At 44.9% G+C, this 18,940-nt stretch overlaps 1 protein-coding gene across 1 annotated transcript in view; it reads right to left on the minus strand.

The window, feature by feature from the left end:
• Nucleotides 1-1,282: 1,282 nt before the first annotated feature.
• Nucleotides 1,283-18,940, minus strand: part of LOC147018336 (aristaless-related homeobox protein A-like) — a 39,760-nt gene continuing 22,102 nt past the window's right edge. Inside the window, exons 3-4 of the mRNA XM_085897893.1 lie at nucleotides 12,171-12,352; nucleotides 1,283-2,220 (exon numbers count right to left, since the gene is read on the minus strand). Of these exons, the coding sequence (XP_085754019.1) occupies nucleotides 2,013-2,220; nucleotides 12,171-12,352 (390 nt within the window). The 3' untranslated portion in view covers nucleotides 1,283-2,012. The remainder of the gene's footprint in view (nucleotides 2,221-12,170; nucleotides 12,353-18,940) is intronic.

Consider the following 18,940-nt stretch of genomic DNA (forward strand, 5'->3'; position numbering starts at 1 on the left):
TCTCATATTGATATATTTCTACGAGTCTGATTTGCATTAAGAAACACAACAATTATGGTTAACCATTTTGAAATTGCTACGCTTTAATCTAAATGCTGAAAATTCCGTTTAAAAGACGATTTATATCACAGATTTTGCGCTAAGTGACGGCAGGTTAAAAATGCCCGGCGAGTTGAACCGAGTCAGTGTAAACACACACCCAGTGCATGTGCAAAAGGCCTCCATGCATTCATACGTCATTTCAAAAGTCATGTATTGAAGGAAACAACCAATCAACTCTTACCTAATGAGTTATCTCCAGGTGGAGTAGGTATAATTGATATTTGCTTATGTCATTCGTACCTGTTTATTGTAAGGAATTCGCTCTGGACTGGATGTGGAAATGACAGGGAACATGTCGAAGGATGTATCAGGAGCAATAATCGTGATTCTCCTCCCCGTCTGTATGTGTTTAAGCTCCACTCTCCCCCCCTTACCTTCATGACACGCATGATCATCCCTTTGTAATCTTTCCTGTATGTCTTCCATGACTAAACTGACAGCCCAGGCCCACTAGCAAGCTTGTCCTGCTTGACAGCACGACTTTCCTGACCTCTCACAGCTGCGCACTGTGTGCAAAGGCTGTCGTGGTTATGCCAACAGTGGTGCGCATGTCTCGGCACGGTTCAGGTCGATGAATAGGCGGTTGTGGGGTGAGTGGGCATGGTACTGGGAACAAATAGGGGAACGTTGTAGCCACGTTGGGGAGTTGTCGATGTCGGAGTTAGAGTGGGAGACAGAGGTCCGCTTCAAGGAGTCATGTTTTAGTCGTTGGTGTGTCCTCAAGGTTTTGAGGTCCGTACGTTCAGAGTGACTGTATATAAACTGTGATATGTGCTTTGTTCTTCTCCTCCTCCACCTTGTTTGTCGAGCTTCTCCTCCTCCACCTTGTTCTTCCTTCACTATTATTAAAACCTGTTCCAACGTTGGTGTGTGTTGGCTGTGTGTGGTTCGGTTCAATGGCGTTATAATCCCAATATGGGTAGCTGCATGACCTTTGGAGTTTGTTGCCATGCCCGTAAGGGTCTCATCACGTTTGTTAATACATTGGCCGAGCGAACCCCGAAGAACGCTATCACAGTGGCAGATTCTCGTTAGAGTTTTCTGTGCACCAGATACCGAAGTAAAGACCTCTTTGGCTTTCACCGGCTGACAGTGCGCAGTCTCTTTCAGCAGGTTGTTGCTAAAAGGAGATCGTGCGGGTGGGACATTTGACTCCGTAACCACCTGGTAGTTCACCATTGCAACATATGTCACTTTATAATGTGCCGAAAGCTTATACATATATTACATGTAAGACATTGGCATGAGAAGAGAACAGTATACTTTTATAAGAATGAAATAGATATTAATAGACAAATTAACATTGCATGAAAGATTTGAACATGAAATCACAGAATCATGAGTTAAGAGTTGAGATGAAAACATTGCCCTCGTAGAATATAGGAAAACTTTTTATGACAATTTTTGGATCCGGGAATTAAAATTCTTGCTCAGTTCTATATAAACACCTTTTATTCCCAAAATGGCACATTACTTATTTTATGAAATAGCACTGTTTTGGAATGTACATACAATTTTGTATTACCCTCTATTGTAAGACAATTAGACATATTGCTTTTAATGTAATATACAGGTATACACAAGAACATTATTTTTCTCTTGACATCTCATTATGTTAGTAAAATAACAACACGTTGTAAATTTTGAAGGAAAGATTGAGTCGATACAAAATCAAGTCATTTGTAAAGCGTTTTGATGTAACCCGTGCAGCTATCAATGTATTTACAAATGCTGTGATTAAAGTAAAATTGCGTTGATGCCCCTGAATGTTTCACAGTTACATGTTAGTTCCATTCCTCCAATGTAATGTTCTTGTGCTGAACCATTGTGAGATGGCAAATTAAGGTCGCAATGAGATGGCAGTAACTGCAAGTTTAACTGCTTCGCTCGTTCTCATGAGGTGTAAGAATTCAGCACACGCCTCGTGCCAGCAGTGCTGCATGCTCCCGGGCACGCAACCGCAATGCCGCAATGCTTGATGCTCGGCGATCGGCCAAAGTGCCAGATACTGGTGCTCGGGAGACTGTCAGTGAGCTGGAGAGCGAATCCAGTACCAGGGGCGTCTTTGTGCCGACCTCAGCCTTTCCTGGGAGGGTCGAGGCCGTGAAGGGTAGAAACCTGCAGAATACCGTAGACGAGAGGGAGTCGCAAATTAACCAATTTATGCATGGTCATCAAATGTATTCCAATAAGCATATTCCTGGTAAGCTAAAGAGAAAGGTTTTGTCTTTGTTTTTTAATGCTGTTATCAGAGCATCAAATTATTCCAAATAAATATGCTGTCACTGTCGGCAAAATGAGTACTATTGTACTGGTAGATGGGCACAGCATCAGTGGCACAGCTGCACTCCAATAAATGATAGCTACCCAGCAGCCAAAGCTGCCATGCACAAGAACAGAACAGAACCATACTCTGTGATGTGAGACAGAGCGGTGCTTCTGCTGAAGCAGTTTCTTAGCCCAGGGTCTGAATGCTGGGTCGTTTGCCATCGCTCTCCTGAAGTGAGCGATTTGGACTGTAAAAAGTGATATTGTTGAGTGTTTTCATCTCAACAGTTAACCCAGGGACAACACTATCCCTGGTGTTGAAAAAAACAGTAGTTAGGGCAGGTATTTGTTAGTTGGCCATGGTGCCGGCAATGGCTCCCCGACTTTTTATGAAGGACACCACGAGATTTTTAACATCCATCAACTAATGTCGGCAGATGGGACACCAGTTTAACATCTATCCGAGGGACGGCACACACATTGATGAATCACCCTGCCTATGAAACACCAGGATGACAGTTTATCGCTGGGTCGGGATTCAAACCCAGGCTAGATGGCTCGGAGGTGATTGTGCGTACATCTAGGACATCATGTCAGCCCCATTGAGGAGAATGAACATATAATGTGCCCGGTATGTGGAAGATAAACAGCATTGAGTGACGTGTTTCTGCTCTTCAATAAAAGCAACACTTTATACGAATATTCACCATAAAAGAAAACTCCTGAAGTAACAATGAAGCAAAGAAATAGCTCATGAAATATTTTGAGTGGAAATGGAGAAACAAAAGAAAGCACTTTGTGCATTGTCACATATAAATGCCCAAAAGATACAATCTTCAACCAAATAGATGATTCCAGAAGTGGCTAAACTGTGATGTGCTATAATATCCTCCGTGGATAGTGTGGAGGCAAAATTGATTGTGCAGTGGAGCAGGTGAGCAACTTGATGCCGCCATGTTTGTGCTTATTGTGATGAATTGCGATGTTGCGTCTGCGCATGCGTGGACAGGCCTGATGTGCGATGGCTGGATTAAAAGGTTGTTGGATAATGGTGGCATTCTGGTAACCTGTGCTTTTCTTTTCCTCTTGACACACGTTTCGGTTCTGGGAGAACTGAACATCTGGCGATGTGGATGGGATCATAGAACCTGTACAATTGCTAGGCAAGGGCTGTAAAGCACATCTTTGCTGGTCAGTCTTTGCTAGTCAGGCATGGGCTGTAAACCTTTGCACACTTCTCAACACCTTTTTTCATTTTCTCCTTCTGTAGTTACTTGCTTTCCAGTTCCCTTTTCTATTTCAACTGTTATTCCTCGTACCATTGCATCTTTGTTTTTCACCACCCTTGCGTTTACGGTGTTCTTTAGCTTTAAAGCAGGCACATTTCTTTTTCACCCTTAAGTTTCATATTGACCATCACAAAGAATCCTTGTATAACGATGCATTTTGGCCTTTGGGCCATGGTGCATGAGTTTTGTTTCACAAGCTTTTCCTATCTTTGATGGAACATCTACATTAGCTTTTAGGCTAAAATGCATGTCTTCAACTTCGTCAAAATGTTTTGGCTTTTACCCTTTGTTACATAGAAAGTGTTTCTCAATTGAGAAATAGTGCTGTCCAAGACTGGTGTTAGAATGTAAAATTGTGAAAAAAAACGAAGTTAATATGATCATTGCACCTTGCCCTTTGAGGTGGTAGCCTATGGTAATGCCCTGTGGAGTTCTCTTTTCATTGCTTCCACATTTGCCCACCATCCTCTCACCCACTCAACCTTCCCACTACTCTTGCTTTTGACAATTTCAATTATCTCAACTAATCCCACCCCACCCCACCCCTGCCATGCTTAATATAGTCTCTCATAGCTCATCTAATATATAAAGCTCATTATAAAGGCTCTGTCACACCTTGACGATTTAGCCAGCAATGGCAACGTATAAAAATGTATGTAAAACGTTGACGTACGCTGAAATTTTGATGTTTTTATTTTTAAAGTTTTGGTCGTATTCATAACGTGTTGGTCGTATGCATAACATAGTAACGGGCACAGAACGTTTCGTTGTCTTATAGGTAATTTATACCAACGAATGCTTAGCCTGTTGTCGGCGTTCACAACCTATGCCCAACGATAGTTTAACTTAGGCATAGCGCGCTGCACGTATCGCCGACGAACTCGTGGCGTAGCCTGTTAAAAACCTTCCGCACGCCGATTTAAATCATAACCGCCTGAAAATTGAAAGTGTCAACCACGCAGTCACACCTTGACGATTTAGCCAGAGTATGCCGACCTATGAAAAATTTGCCGAATCAAGCTGGCACACGTCGAATACGTTATGGGTAAGTTGTGTATATGTTAAGAGCACGCTGAAAAACGATGAGGTATGCTGTCATATTTCGTGGTATGTCTCGTACGTCGTGAAATTTCAAGCATGCTGATTATTTTAGGACATACTCGCCGTATGGCTCACACGTTCCACTACGCTGGGAATAAGTTGGAGGCACGATATGCGATCGTTGACACACGTCGACACAAGTTCCTCGTAAGTTACTCATAAGTCGAAACACGTCGAGGTAATTAATGTTTAGCATACCCGAAACTTATTTTCTCCGTCAAGGCACATTTTCTTTTTTTTTCCTTGGCTTCCTGAAGGCACGTAATGAAATATCTGAAGTTGTTGTTGTTGTTGTTGTTTTTTTTTTTTTTAAACGCTGGCAATACGCCATTATATGGTAGCTGTAAATTATAAACACGTTCAGTAAGTTCCGTGGTCGTCCGGAAGACGTCAATCAAATACGTCTACATACATCAATATGCGTTGGAGGTACGTTACACATAGGTTCAAAGCACGTTACTCATAGGTTATAAATAAGTTTTGGGTCCGCTAATCATTAGCTCGACGTGTTTCGACTTATGAGTAACTTACAAGTAACATGTGTCCATGTGTCAACGATCGTATAACGTGCCTGTGCCTCGACATGTGTCAACGATTGTGTAACGTGCCTCGACGTGTGTCAACAATCGTGTAACGTGCCTCGACGTGTGTCAACGATCATGTAACATGCCTACAACACGTTACTCATAGGTTATAAATAAGTTTTGGGGACGCTAATCATTAGCTCGACGTGTTTCGACTTATGAGTAACTTACAAGTATCGTGTGTCGACGTGTGTCAACGATCGCATAACGTGCCTGTGCCTCGATGTGTGTCAACGATTGTGTAACATGCCTCGACGTGTGTCAACGATCGTGTAACGTGCCTCGACGTGTGTCAACGATCGTGTAACGTGCCTCGACGAGTGTCAACGATCGTGTAACATGCCTACAACACGTTACTCATAGGTTATAAATAAGTTTTGGGTACGCTAATCATTAGCTCGATGTGTTTCGACTTATGAGTAACTTACAAGTAACGTGTGTCGACATGTGTCAACGATCGCATAACGTGCCTACAACTTATGGCCAGTGTAGCGGATCGTGCGAGTCATACGCCGGCATACGTCGTAAAATTTCAAGCGTGCTAAAATTTGAGGACAACCCCAAAGTACAACGATGAAAGCCAGCGTACTACGATGTATGGCAGTGTTTTTCAGCGTGCTCTTAACGTATACAAAACTTACCCATAACGTATTTGACGTGTGCGAGCGTTTTAGACAAATTTTTCAAAAGTCGGCATACGCTGGCTAAATCGTCAAGTTGTGACAGCACCTTTACCAATGACCTATATGCTTGTTACATAATATATCGATGCTCTTGACCATGCTCCTACAACTCAAAATAATCCTCACTGCTTGGCATGTATGCTTCTGTAGTTTAGATAGTTCGCATTGCTTGAAATGTATACTCCTGTAGCGCTGAAGTAATCATGGTGCGTTAGTTGGGCCTCTAGTTACATTTTAAAGACGGGGAGAATGTGGTGAATTGAAGGTCGTGACGTGTGATCACATGTTGCCCGGCTCGAGCACAGAAGAGATAAAGCTGAGATTCGGCTCGGTCGGGGGGATTGTCCCAGGGGCATTGTCGTTTTATGTCGGCGGTTCACTTGGTGCTCATTGAATGGTGAGAATACTGAGTTATATATAATACTGATTTATTTTGCGGTGATTAGTTGCGCATGTGTACCTTACTGCTTATGTACTCCATGCTGCGTCTGTATTTCCTGGTGTGCCCGTAGAAGCGGCTCCAATCAAATGGAATAAAGCCTACACTCTGAAGGTTCTTCTCTCGTCTTCATTTCAATTTATTCCATTTGGTTTTCTCGGTTCTCTCAACCAACGATGGACAAGATCTACAAACCAGAGAGGTTCGACGCAGACCCAAACGCGACTGACTCAGAAATGAAATGGTCGCATTGGTTCCGTTCCTTCTCACACTATCTGACCATCATCGAAGAAGGAGCTGACAAATTGGCCGCCCTCGTGAATCATGTCTCGCCCGGCGTATACAGGCTCTTCTCGGAGTGTGACACCTACGAAGCAGCGATCGACGTGCTGCAGGCGCTCTACGTGAAGCGCAAGAACGAGGTATACATACGACATCTTCTCAACACACGCAAGCAAGCAGCCGGGGAGACAATCGATCAGTTCCTGCAAGCTCTGAAACAGCTGGGAAAAGACGGCAGCTTCCGTAAACGCCGGGCCGTAAACGCCGAGGAACACCGAAATGAAGCGACCCGGGAGGCATTTATCCAAGGACTTAGATCAGCCCACATACGGCAACGCTTACTAGAGAAAGCGCAACCCACTCTTGAAAAGGTAGTCGATCAGGCTCGAGCAATGGATATGGCTCAGCAGCAATCTGAGTCATTTGGGACACCGATGCTGCTAATGAACGCTGCTACGGTGGAAACTCAAGGAACCCCACTGACACAGACACAGCCAGACACAGGGGATGGAGAAACACCAGAGGAGCCGGATACCCAGACCACGTCAAACTCCTCAGCAACTGCTCCGGTTGGTAAATGCTTCTTTTGTGGGTACAAAAGACACCTCCGCCACAAATGCCCCGCCAGAGATGCCACATGCATGAATTGTGACAAGAAAGGGCATTATGCCAGGGTATGTAAATCTACTCTAAGGAGAAATAAACCCACTTCTGCGGCTCTCTACTCGCAAAAGAAACTAACTGCAGCCTCCCCGGGGAATCTATCCAAGGCTATTATCAACGTACGAATTAACGGGCATATGGCTGAGGCACTGATTGATACCGGTAGCTCTGAAAGTTTCGTCAACAGCTCGCTAGTGAAGGGCAGGAAATGGAAGATCCACCCGACAGACAATACGGTATGCATGGCCGCCACATCACTACAGTCCCGCGTACGAGGGTACTGCAATGTTGAATTGGACGTAAAAGGGTACACGCATCGGGATGTAAGGGTACTGGTGCTTCGTGATTTATGCGCAGACGTAATTCTGGGTCATAATGTCCTCAAGCAGCACACGAGCGTCGAAATACCCTTTGGAGGAAGCAAACCTCGTCTAATTTTAAATGCTTTGACCACCGCAGAGGTAACGTCCCCCCAGCTGTTCGCTAACTTGTCGCCGGTCTGCAAACCGATAGCGATCAAATCGCGGCGATATACCACTGCTGACATGAATTTCATCACTTCAGAAACCAAGCGATTACTGGAAGAAGGAATTATAGAACCGAGCGATTCGCCATGGCGCGCACAGGTGTTGGTGACCAGCAGCCAGAACCATAAGAAACGAATGGTTGTCGATTATTCCCAAACGGTCAATCGCTTCACCCAACTCGACGCCTACCCCCTGCCGCGCATAGACGAGATGGTCGAACGCATGGCCAATTATAAGATATTCAGCACCATCGATTTGCGAAGCGCCTATCATCAAATTCCCATCCGAGAGGAAGACAAACCTTACACCGCATTCCAGGCAGGTAGGCGCCTCTTCCAATTCAGGAGGATTCCGTTCGGTGTCACAAATGGAGTAGTTTGCTTCCAACGGGTTATGGACGACATCATCTCAGATGAAAACCTCAAAGACACTTTTGTTTACGTGGACAATGTCACGGTGCGCGGTAGGGATCAGGGGGAACATGACATGAATCTGGACAGATTCTTGAGCATTGCTAGAAAATATAATCTGACTCTCAACTACGAGAAATGCGTATTCTCGGCAAGGTCAATTGACCTTCTCGGCTACACGATAGCCGACAGCACGATTAAGCCTGATCCTGAACGATTGCGCCCACTTCGTGAGCTACCCCCACCTCAGGACCTGCAGACAATGCGCCGGGTGATCGGCATGTTCGCTTACTATGCAAGATGGATTTCGCAATACTCCGAGAAAATACATCCCCTAGTGCATTGCAAAAACTTTCCACCAGATGCCGCTGTTGTAACAGCTTTCCACAACCTCAAAGACGATATCAGTAATTCCGTGGTATTATCGATCGATAGCTCAGTGCCCTTCGTGGTGGAGACCGATGCTTCTGATCACGCGATAGCTGCTACGCTTAATCAGTCTGGGCGGCCGGTCGCGTTCTTCTCAAGAACTCTTTCTGGAAGCGAGCAGAGACACTCGGCAATAGAGAAGGAGGCGTACGCGATCGTCGAAGCGCTGCGTAAATGGAGACATTATTTACTGGGAAACCACTTCACGCTCGTCACGGACCAACGATCCGTGGCATTCATGTTTGATGGGAAAAATAACGGGAAAATAAAGAATGAAAAAATTATGAGATGGCGGATAGACCTAGCTTGCTATAGTTACGACATAGTCTACCGGCCCGGGAGGGAAAACCCTGCTGCAGACACCTTCTCTCGGGTCTACTGCTCGGCGACAATCAGTCGGGCTTTGCAAGACCTCCATGTGTCTCTGTGCCACCCGGGGGTAACCAGAATGGCACATTTCGTGCACAGACAAAACCTTCCCTATTCTATTGAAGATATTAAACAAATGAATGCTTCATGCCCTGTTTGTGCTGAACTAAAACCCAGATTCTATGGTGCGGCTCCTGGCAGACTGATCAAGGCCACTTCTCCCTTCGAGAGACTAAACATTGACTTCAAAGGGCCCCTGCCGACCGAGACAGACAACAGATACATATTCACTGTTGTTGATGAGTATTCAAGGTTCCCTTTCGCATTTCCGTGCTCGGATATGACCTCGGGCACTGTAGTGAAATGTCTGTCTGACCTCTTCGCTATGTTTGGGAAACCTTCGTACATACATTCAGACAGAGGGCCGTGTTTCATGTCGGCCGGGCTAAAACAATTCCTATTAGAGCACGGCATAGCAACTAGTCGAACGACGGGTTACAACCCACAGGGTAATGGGTAGGTGGAACGGTATAACGGAGTCATTTGGAAAGCCGTAACTCTGGCGTTGAAATCAAGAGGACTGGGCCCCGAGCGGTGGGAGGTTACCCTTCTCGATGCTCTGAATTCCATACGCTCTTTGCTCTGCACGTCCACCAATGCAACTCCTCACGAACGAATGTTTACTCACCAGCGACGTTATGTTGACGGCCAATTGGTGCCCAACTGGCTAACCCATCCCGGAACAGTGTTCATGAAACGCCCGGTACGACAAAGCAAGTATGAACCCATGGTGGAAGAGGTCGAACTCATCGATACTAATCCAGAGTATGCTCATGTCAGGCTCCCGGATGGCAGGGAGACCACTGTGTCGGTTCGCCATTTGGCTCCCTCAGGTACTCCTCCCGCAGGTACACCACCATCTGGCACACCTCCCTCTGACATCCCCTCCCCAGGTGTTCCCCCCCTAGGGACTCCACCCGAGAAGGGTGACGACGGAGCTACCGTGTTCCACCCGAGAGCGATCGGGGAGTCATCTCCGGCACGAGTCGAGGCTCACCAAGAGGATCGGAAGCCTTCCTCAAGTGAAACCGCCATCTACTCCCGGAGAGGTCGACGAATAATACCCCCTCGCCGACTCAATCTGTAAAGGGGATTATCGGCATCCTCGATGCTCATGCTCCTATATGCTTGCTACATAATATATCGATGCTCTTGACCATGCTCCTACAACTCAAAATAATCCTCACTGCTTGGCATGTATGCTTCTGTAGTTTAGATAGTTCGCATTGCTTGAAATGTATACTCCTGTAGCGCTGAAGTAATCATGGTGCGTTAGTTGGGCCTCTAGTTACATTTTAAAGACGGGGAGAATGTGGTGAATTGAAGGTCGTGACGTGTGATCACATGTTGCCCGGCTCGAGCACAGAAGAGATAAAGCTGAGGTTCGGCTCGGTCGGGGGGATTGTCCCAGGGGCATTGTCGTTTTATGTCGGCGGTTCACTTGGTGCTCATTGAATGGTGAGAATACTGATTGATATATAATACTGATTTATTTTGCGGTGATTAGTTGCGCGTGTATACCTTACTGCTTATGTACTCCATGCTGCGTCTGTATTTCCTGGTGTGCCCGTAGAAGCGGCTCCAATCAAATGGAATAAAGCCTACACTCTGAAGGTTCTTCTCTCGTCTTCATTTCAATAACCTTTCGCAGAATGCGAAGGTAAAAAGAAAAAAAAGAAATGAAAAAACAAGTGCAGGTGAGCTAGCCGAGATGATGGGGAAGCATGGTTTGTTATTGCCTACAACGCATACCCTGCCAGTATTACATAACACTGGAAAAAGCACCAATCGAGCAGATCATATCCTTCCACTCGTCAAGTGATTTTTGCACATGAATGCTCTGTGAAATTACTGCATAGTGTACAAATTGGTGGTACCCTTGTTAGTTTGCAGGAATATTAGGATGGGCCACATAATGCTTCATCTCAGTAGTTTGTTGTATACTGTATAAGTGTATGAGCCACAGTGCAGAAACATTATTCACTTCATGGGATATATATTGGCTGAAAGAGCCTTGTAACTTCACAAAAGGCATGATAGTGACAGTACATGGCTGCAGCTCAGCAATTTGAATCCCTGAAGAAAATTAGATAACTTCCTCTCATCGTGGGAGTCATTTTGGTCTACTCGCAAGGAAGAAAAAAAAGTAAGGAAAAGCATTCTTTGGCAAGTTGAACTCTGAATACAAATGGACCTCCACTGTTAGAGATTGCTGAAGTATAAGATGCACGCTGATGAGCCAGGGATCTGAACAACAAAAATGTTCAGAAAAGCACAAGACCACAACTTGTCTGCAACAACAATATGCAAAACATTGCATAGATTGCATTTGGTGGTCCAACCATCTCTATGTAATGATGGGTTGCATCATGATGGCAATGCCACCATCCATTCAGCCGGTATGATGCAGTTTGTGGTGGACTTCAGACATCTGCTCTGGATACAACATTGTCCAGACATCAACAAGGCTAATAACCAATCCCAATGAGACCCCTTACGTCTGTACATATTGTGCTAGAATGGTCAATTGTTCCTCCCGGTTAAGTTGCTCGTGAGTATTTATATATGCTCTACCCCTTTACGAGCAGCCATCCCACAACAGTGTGCCCTTCACAAGGTTTAGACCAAGGAGTGGGACAGGCAAGACTTCAGGAGTTGTCATCATCATGTTTGTGCACTTCTTGTCATACTTCTCTTTGTCCAAGAAAGGCAAGATGGCAAGCACTAGCAAGGATAGCCATTCACTACCTCGACTCCTAGATACTAACCAAGCAGTTCCTGCTGGCCTCATGATCTCATTTGATCTGGTTATGCTTGGCCAAATTACAGTGGTGATATAAACAAGCTTTTTGAGAAGTAATGAACCGTCACATTATGCTCTGGCAACCTCACTGATGCAGCTTCCCTCAGCCCTACAGAATTTTTTTTAGGTAATTCAAAAAAAAAAAGAAGTAACTGGCTTGCCTGCGTGCCAGCCCCGGCTGTCTTAAGAAGGTGTTTGCAGGAAAGGTGAGGCTCGGCGTAGGAATGGGCCATGTGGGTCGTAGCAGGCCAAGCAAAGCAGGACACGTAGAGGCAGCCGAGTTCTGCGCACTGCCTGACTTCTCTCGCTTGCGCCACTTCGCCCGGCGATTTTGAAACCACACCTTTATAAGGACAACGAGTGTTCAAAAACACTATATGCATATGATACTGCACACAATTTGCATTTTTAATCAATCGCTGTTCATGATGGTACTTTAACAAAATTATTATAGCTTAGATAGAGGTAGGATAGCTTAGAGGTTTGTGTACTCACATTTAAGCTGTCTAACTTAGGTTTGAATCTTGACCCAGCTATAAAGTCACCTTGGACATGCAGGGCAATTCATCAATGTGTGTCATCCCTCAGAAGGACGTTAAGCTGGGTGTCCCATTTGCCAGCATGACTGTGGATGTTAAAAATCCCCCCGGCATATTTTGTGAAGGGTGGCAAGTTATCTTCGGCACCCTGAACAAATTCCAAATTCCTGCAAAAACTCTCACCAACTCCAATACCCCCAACGTGAGTTGCAGGAGGCATTCGTCCTGCAGTGGACCGCAAACAGGTTGATTGTGAAAGCTGGGTAAACAAAATGTTTGGTTTTCTTAATCCTGGTGGATTTTAAGAAGTTGGATGTGAAACTTCATTGTCAAGGGTCAAACATCGGGGTCCCTCTGAGACCCCCTCTGGCACCAGATAAGAGGTTAAACGATGGGCAACAAAGAAGCACTTCAAGACTATCGTATCCTGCAGATCATTGCATTAATTTTTTTTTTCCCCCATACCTTTCAACATATTTAATTGAAATTTAGTACTTGGCTTTATTATAAGTTACAAAACAAGTTCGAATTTCAGTGCGTTTTGTCAATTTTTCACAGTTCTGTCCTTTTTAAACTTATAAAATATCACATATTATACATAGGTCAGTGTTCAGCTGCCTTGATACTCCACCGCACTGTTTTACACCCATTGACTGGACAGCTGGCCTGACTCCACCCCAATAAAATGATACACCGCCATTCGATGAAGCAGAACAGATCAGCAGGCCTGGGTGTTGATCCATGGCCCAGTAGTGCAATTGGAATGATCCCAGGTATATAACTCCGATGTATTGTGCATGCACACAAGGCATACCCATGTTTTTTGCTTCATGGATGTACATCGGGTTATTTTTACTCTTTTTGGCACCGAGCACACCATTGGGACATTTATTGCAAAATAATTCTCATTCTTGTGTTTTTTTTTTAATGAGAGTATAGCTTTCCAATTATCTTATTATATTCAGTGTTATAAACAATACACACTTTTGGGTATTCACATCATATATGCAGCATAATCATATTGAAAAGATTTTTAGTTACTAGTATGATACTCATAAACAGCTTTCAATATCTGGATTTAACTTTTCTCCATAAGGAAGAGTTAGTCATGGTGTGGCTGATTAAGGGGAAAAAAAAAACAAAGGGGGACATTATTTTTGTACGTAAGGTCGAGGTTATAAGAGATGAAAGAGACAGAGAGTCGAAGGTAGCATACTGAAAGTGTAGCAGTGCGACACCATGGGGATGACCGAATAGATTGAGGCGAGTGAAGAGTGAAGGAAACATGCAAGTTGATGGGGAGAAGTAGGTGAGGCATATTGATGATAGATACGGTCATGGGGAGGGATGGGGGATGACATATGGTGGAGGTGTACTGGCAAATAGAAGCCCTCGAGGGAAGAATGGGAATGAACCCAATCAGGAATGCAATTCCACAAGCATGAGATAAAAAAAATGAACAAAAGAGTGGAGTTGGGCAGTAAGCCTGGATTTTGGAGGTTTAACCAGGTGGGAGTTTCTGAAAGAACGTGTGCCACCTGGACGGTCCTGTGGAGGGAGTGAGGGATGAAGATCAGATGGAGCAAGACCTGAAAAGAGACTTGGAAAACACAAATTTCACCAACCTACCTGTATGTGAGCTGACGAAGCGGAATTCAGGTCGTGTGCTTCAGATAATTTGGGAAGATGTCAATAATGTGAAAATATTTTGTCTGAAAACCTTATTGTCTTTCACGCGATCATTCCACAGTGGAAAGTGAGTGAACTCCAAGTGTGAGTTTATTTCAAAGTACATCACAAGCAATGCACACAGCACGGTACGCAACAAAGTGCTCTTGACTAGCTGTTCTACTTCTTCCCCCTTCTTCCACCCTGTTTCCCATTTATATATCCGAGGTAAGAGAACATTCACAAAAGTCCCTCCCTGTACAACCTGCTCATACTTGCTCGACAATCCTATGTCGGGAAGTATTACTGTAAATCTCTCAAACCCTGGTGATCTTTCGACACAGGTTAAAGTCGATACAACCTGTTACATTTTTACTTGACTTCACTTTTAGCATAAACATTTTGCCTCATCACACATTACACAGCTGTATATGACAAGCAATTTGTCCTGTATCAAATCAAAGACTTACTGTAAGCATTAAGCCACAGATGTGTGTAATTCAAAAATACCTGTGGAAAGGGAAGACGATTGATGATGGTGAATTTTAATTTGACAGGGATAGACTGGTTCCAGGAACAGGAAAGAGCAGAGCCAAGGTGTATTTTCGAGACAGAGTCTAGGATTGCTTTTTTAAGTCAGTTTGTAGAACAGCCCACAAGAGGGAGTGCAGTGTTCGACATTTTTTAAAGTGGTGCTTCCATTATGGTGGAGGTGGTGGATGGAGGAGAGAATTTTGGGAGAAGTCAACATAATGTAGTGTGTGCAACGATACTGTTGAGATTTGGATTTCAGGAAAACAAACAGTGAGGGTATGGGAAGAAAGTTTGGTGCTCTAGGTTGGGAAAAACTAATGAACGGGTATTCTGCATCAGAGAAATTGGTAACCTTCAAGGAGCAAATGTGTAGGCTTCCATTCCAGTGAGGGGTGAAAGCAGTGGCAGAAAGGGACCAAGAGTAGGTTTGTAAGGAATGGTATTAACAATAAGCAGAAAGCATTAATTAAGTATTGAGAAAAAAGGACTGGAGTCAGACTTGTATCAGTGTAGGAGTACACAGAGGCTGATTAAGAAAATAACTCAGCAAGGCAAAATAGCACATCAAAAATATATGGTCCAATATATAGTTACGGTTGTGGGGGTAGATGGAGGAATTTTAGATGAAACTTACGATTAAATGGAGTTGTTTGGTCCGTGGACGTGTAGGAGACATCTCGATGTAAACTAAGTAGGGCAACTGTGAGCTTAAGTGTTACTTGTCACCACACGGGGAAGGGGGGGTGTGTTAATTAGATAGGGATTAAGGATAATGTCCCCCGCTACATGATTGTCCCCCTGTGACCTATTCCTACTTTTTAAATTTACAAGTCAGCCAGGAAGAGTTACGTTTTTATACCAATGACAACTATAACAACAAACAAAATGTGCCGAGCGGGCAGAGGCCCCGCCTCCCGGGTTTTGGGCGAGCAGGCCATGCCCAGAGGTGGAAGAAGCGAAGAGGTTGTTGGCTTTATTGGTTCAGTTTGGTGTAAGGAATGCACGAGTGCGGAGTCAGGGACACACGCGGTCGAGAGACAAAAGAGCAGCCATTTTGAAAAGCAGTGGGTCAGTGAGGACGATCGATGCATGAAGAAGCTGCATGGGGTCCCTGAGCCCCGGTATTGAATACCGCTCACAAATTGCCTGGCGTGCGTTCCCGCTACAAAAGGGTGTCTCAGCGCCATTTTTGGCGTGTCTACACGAGCTGGACGAAGCGCCTTGATTCCAAGTTCCATAAAGACCATCTCTGGATGAAGCCAAGTGCCAGAATTAAAGGGAGGAATTTATTTCATTTCATTTCCCCTTGTCTGCATTTAAGTCTGTGCACAGAGGCGCCTCCACTTAGACTTTAGTTTCCCTCACGTATTATTATTAAATTCTAAATTATTGCCCTTTGTAAATATTCGTTGATTTTCATTAAATCCGTTCATTTTAAGTTGCTGTGTCCATGTATTTGTCGTGGGGTTCGAGTATAAGCCCCTCTGTTCCTCTATTCCGTCGCTCCGCCATTGCGCCATTCCCATTCCCGCATGTGTGATAATTCCCGAGGATCAACTTGTCCACCTCCTAATCAGGAAAAAACTCTCGGCTGTCCAGGCTGGCAGTGTTAACCGCTCGTCAACCACATTTGGGTCGGGGGATTAACGTCAACCACCAGCGCTGCGACAATCTTAAACACACTAGGAAGACATTCTTTAAGTATATAAGGGATAAAGAACAGGACAAAAGTGTGGGCCCCTTGAGGAAGAGCACAGGAAAATTGGTGATGAGGGTAAAATGGCAGACTTGTTAAATAGCTTTTTGCTTCACCATTTACCCAAGAACAATGAGGGGAATTACCAATCACTGAGAGTATTTATCTCAAAGGTGAGCAAGGGCTTTTGGAGACCCAAGTGAGAGTGAAGGATGTAAAGAAGCAACTTGGTAAACTTGAGATGATAAAGCCACATTTCAAAGTTGGCCTCCAAAGCCAGATGCCGACTGGGCATCCTCCATCATGCAAAGTCCTTCCTTGGCACACCTGAGCTCCTTTCTACCAACAAGGCTTTCATCCGCAGCTTGATGGAGAACTGTTCTCCCCTTTGGGCTGGCTCCCCTGCCTCATCTTGCTCAGCTTGATGCCGTGAGAAGCAAGGCTTTCAAGATCATCGGAATCTCTTGTGATGAAGCCGTGTCTATGGGCCTATCTCTTCATCATCGCCGACAGGTCGGTGGTCTATCTGTCCTCTTCTGCTTCATTTATGTTCTTGTACCCTCTGTCCTCTCCATGCATTGTCCCCACCAAGTATTTGCAGGACACACGGAGGACGCACACAGTCCACCAGCAACCCCCTGCTAGTGAAACTGACAAAAGAGAACCACTGTTCACCTCCATTCATTTATTCCTCTTTATTTTCCTGCTGTGGTACCACCTTCCACACTCTTCATTCTCATTCTTCCCTCCAGGTCTTCCAGTCAGATGTATACCATCATCTCAAGTCATCCCTCATCCAAAACCATGGTGTTTTCTACACCCGTTAAACCACCCCAACCCCTCCCAAAATTTTGCTTATCAATCTTTTGCACCCTTTGTGTTCTCCCCTACCCCTCATTAGTACCTGCATCCCTTGTTAGTCTGTCTCCGTCTACCTTTTCCCTCCACCCTGCTGTTGGCGTTTCCCCTTTCTCTTGCTGTTCCCTTTGTTATGTTATGCCCTGATCTGTTCTGTGTCCTCGTTCTAACACGAGCCTTGACCATGTAATAAAACAATTTTGGGGGAAGATGTAAGCAGTGGGGTACCCCAGGGATCGGCTATTTTCTTGGACATTTATGAGTCCCCTCCTGGTTTCACCGGAGGGGACCTCTGGGTTTGCTCTCCATCTGTCCGTCTGTCCAACCATGCCACAAGTGGTTTTTCCAACTTTTTGCCATACTCTTTAACTTGTTCAACTGAAACATGTTGCATGGCTTTATTATGACAAGTTACAGAACAGGTTGGAGTTTCAAGGCGTTTTGTCAGTTTTTCAGAGCGTTGTGTCCTTTTTAGATGAAGAGAATATCACATTATACATGGGTCAGTGTTCAGCTGCCCGGATTCCATCCCACTGCTTCACACTCATTGGCTGGACACTGAGGATGGTATACATTTGTGATGAGGATGGTATTCATTGGTGCAGAAGAACGAGTCGGCGCCATCCGGAGATGAGATTGTCAGTTCTTGGATACACAAACGACTTGGTCCCTCTTTCATCCTCAGCCACTGGTGCAACTCATGTTCACCAACCTGGTATAAGCAGTGAACAGTTGTTCTACAGATCAACACCACCACCACCAAAGTATTAACTATCCCACTGGACCTGGACATTCAAATCATCTGCAGCAACAAAGCCAGAGTTGTTTGCTCACTGACATGCTACACGCGGTTTGTCTAAATGAGTGGCTCCATTCCTAATCTGAATGACTTCCGGCAATGTACAGCTCTGGACTGGTCAGCTTTACAGCATCTGAATCCAGAACTGAACTCCGCCGCTCTGCCTGACCAGCTCAGAAGCAAGATATTCCATGCCATTGCAGAGATGTTACTGCTGTACAATGTGGACACTTGGACGTTGACTGAGACTTTTGAGCAGGAGACTGATGCCACACACTTACATCCGCTGAGAGTGGCTTTCAACATCCACTGGCCAATGTGGATCACCAATGAGGAGCTCTTCCAGCATGCCAAATCAAACTCAGCGGTGTTTGAGGGGTATTGCACCCAACCCTTCGCTGTTGTCCAATCTGAGCGGTATTGCACCCAACCTGTCCAGCAGGCGTTGACCTGTCACCCCATGCAGCGGTTATGTCGTGGTCAAGGATGCATTTGGACTTATCTCAACAGGCTTCTGTTAGATTGTGATGCTCCTGATCAGATCTCAACAGTGCAGCACTTCAGATAACTTGCAATATTTGGGTTTCCTGACATCCCTACTATAATGCATATTTTGTACTTGTACTAATGTCCTTGTACTTACTGAACCATTGTTTGCAATGTGGTGTATTATTATTTATTATTATTACCAAGAAGCACTGGGGATAGAGGGGTACATAGATATTGGCATAAATGGACAGGCGTGATGGGTTTGGTGGCCTCCTTCTGCATTGAACTTCCTTCTTTTTAACATCATGCTGCACCAATCCACCTCCAAACAGATGCTGGTAGATAATT

The sequence above is a fragment of the Eptatretus burgeri genome, chromosome 10 (genome assembly GCF_056783735.1).
Source record: "Eptatretus burgeri isolate ZD-2024b chromosome 10, Ebu_testis_v1, whole genome shotgun sequence".
Lineage (NCBI taxonomy): Eukaryota > Metazoa > Chordata > Myxini > Myxiniformes > Myxinidae > Eptatretus > Eptatretus burgeri.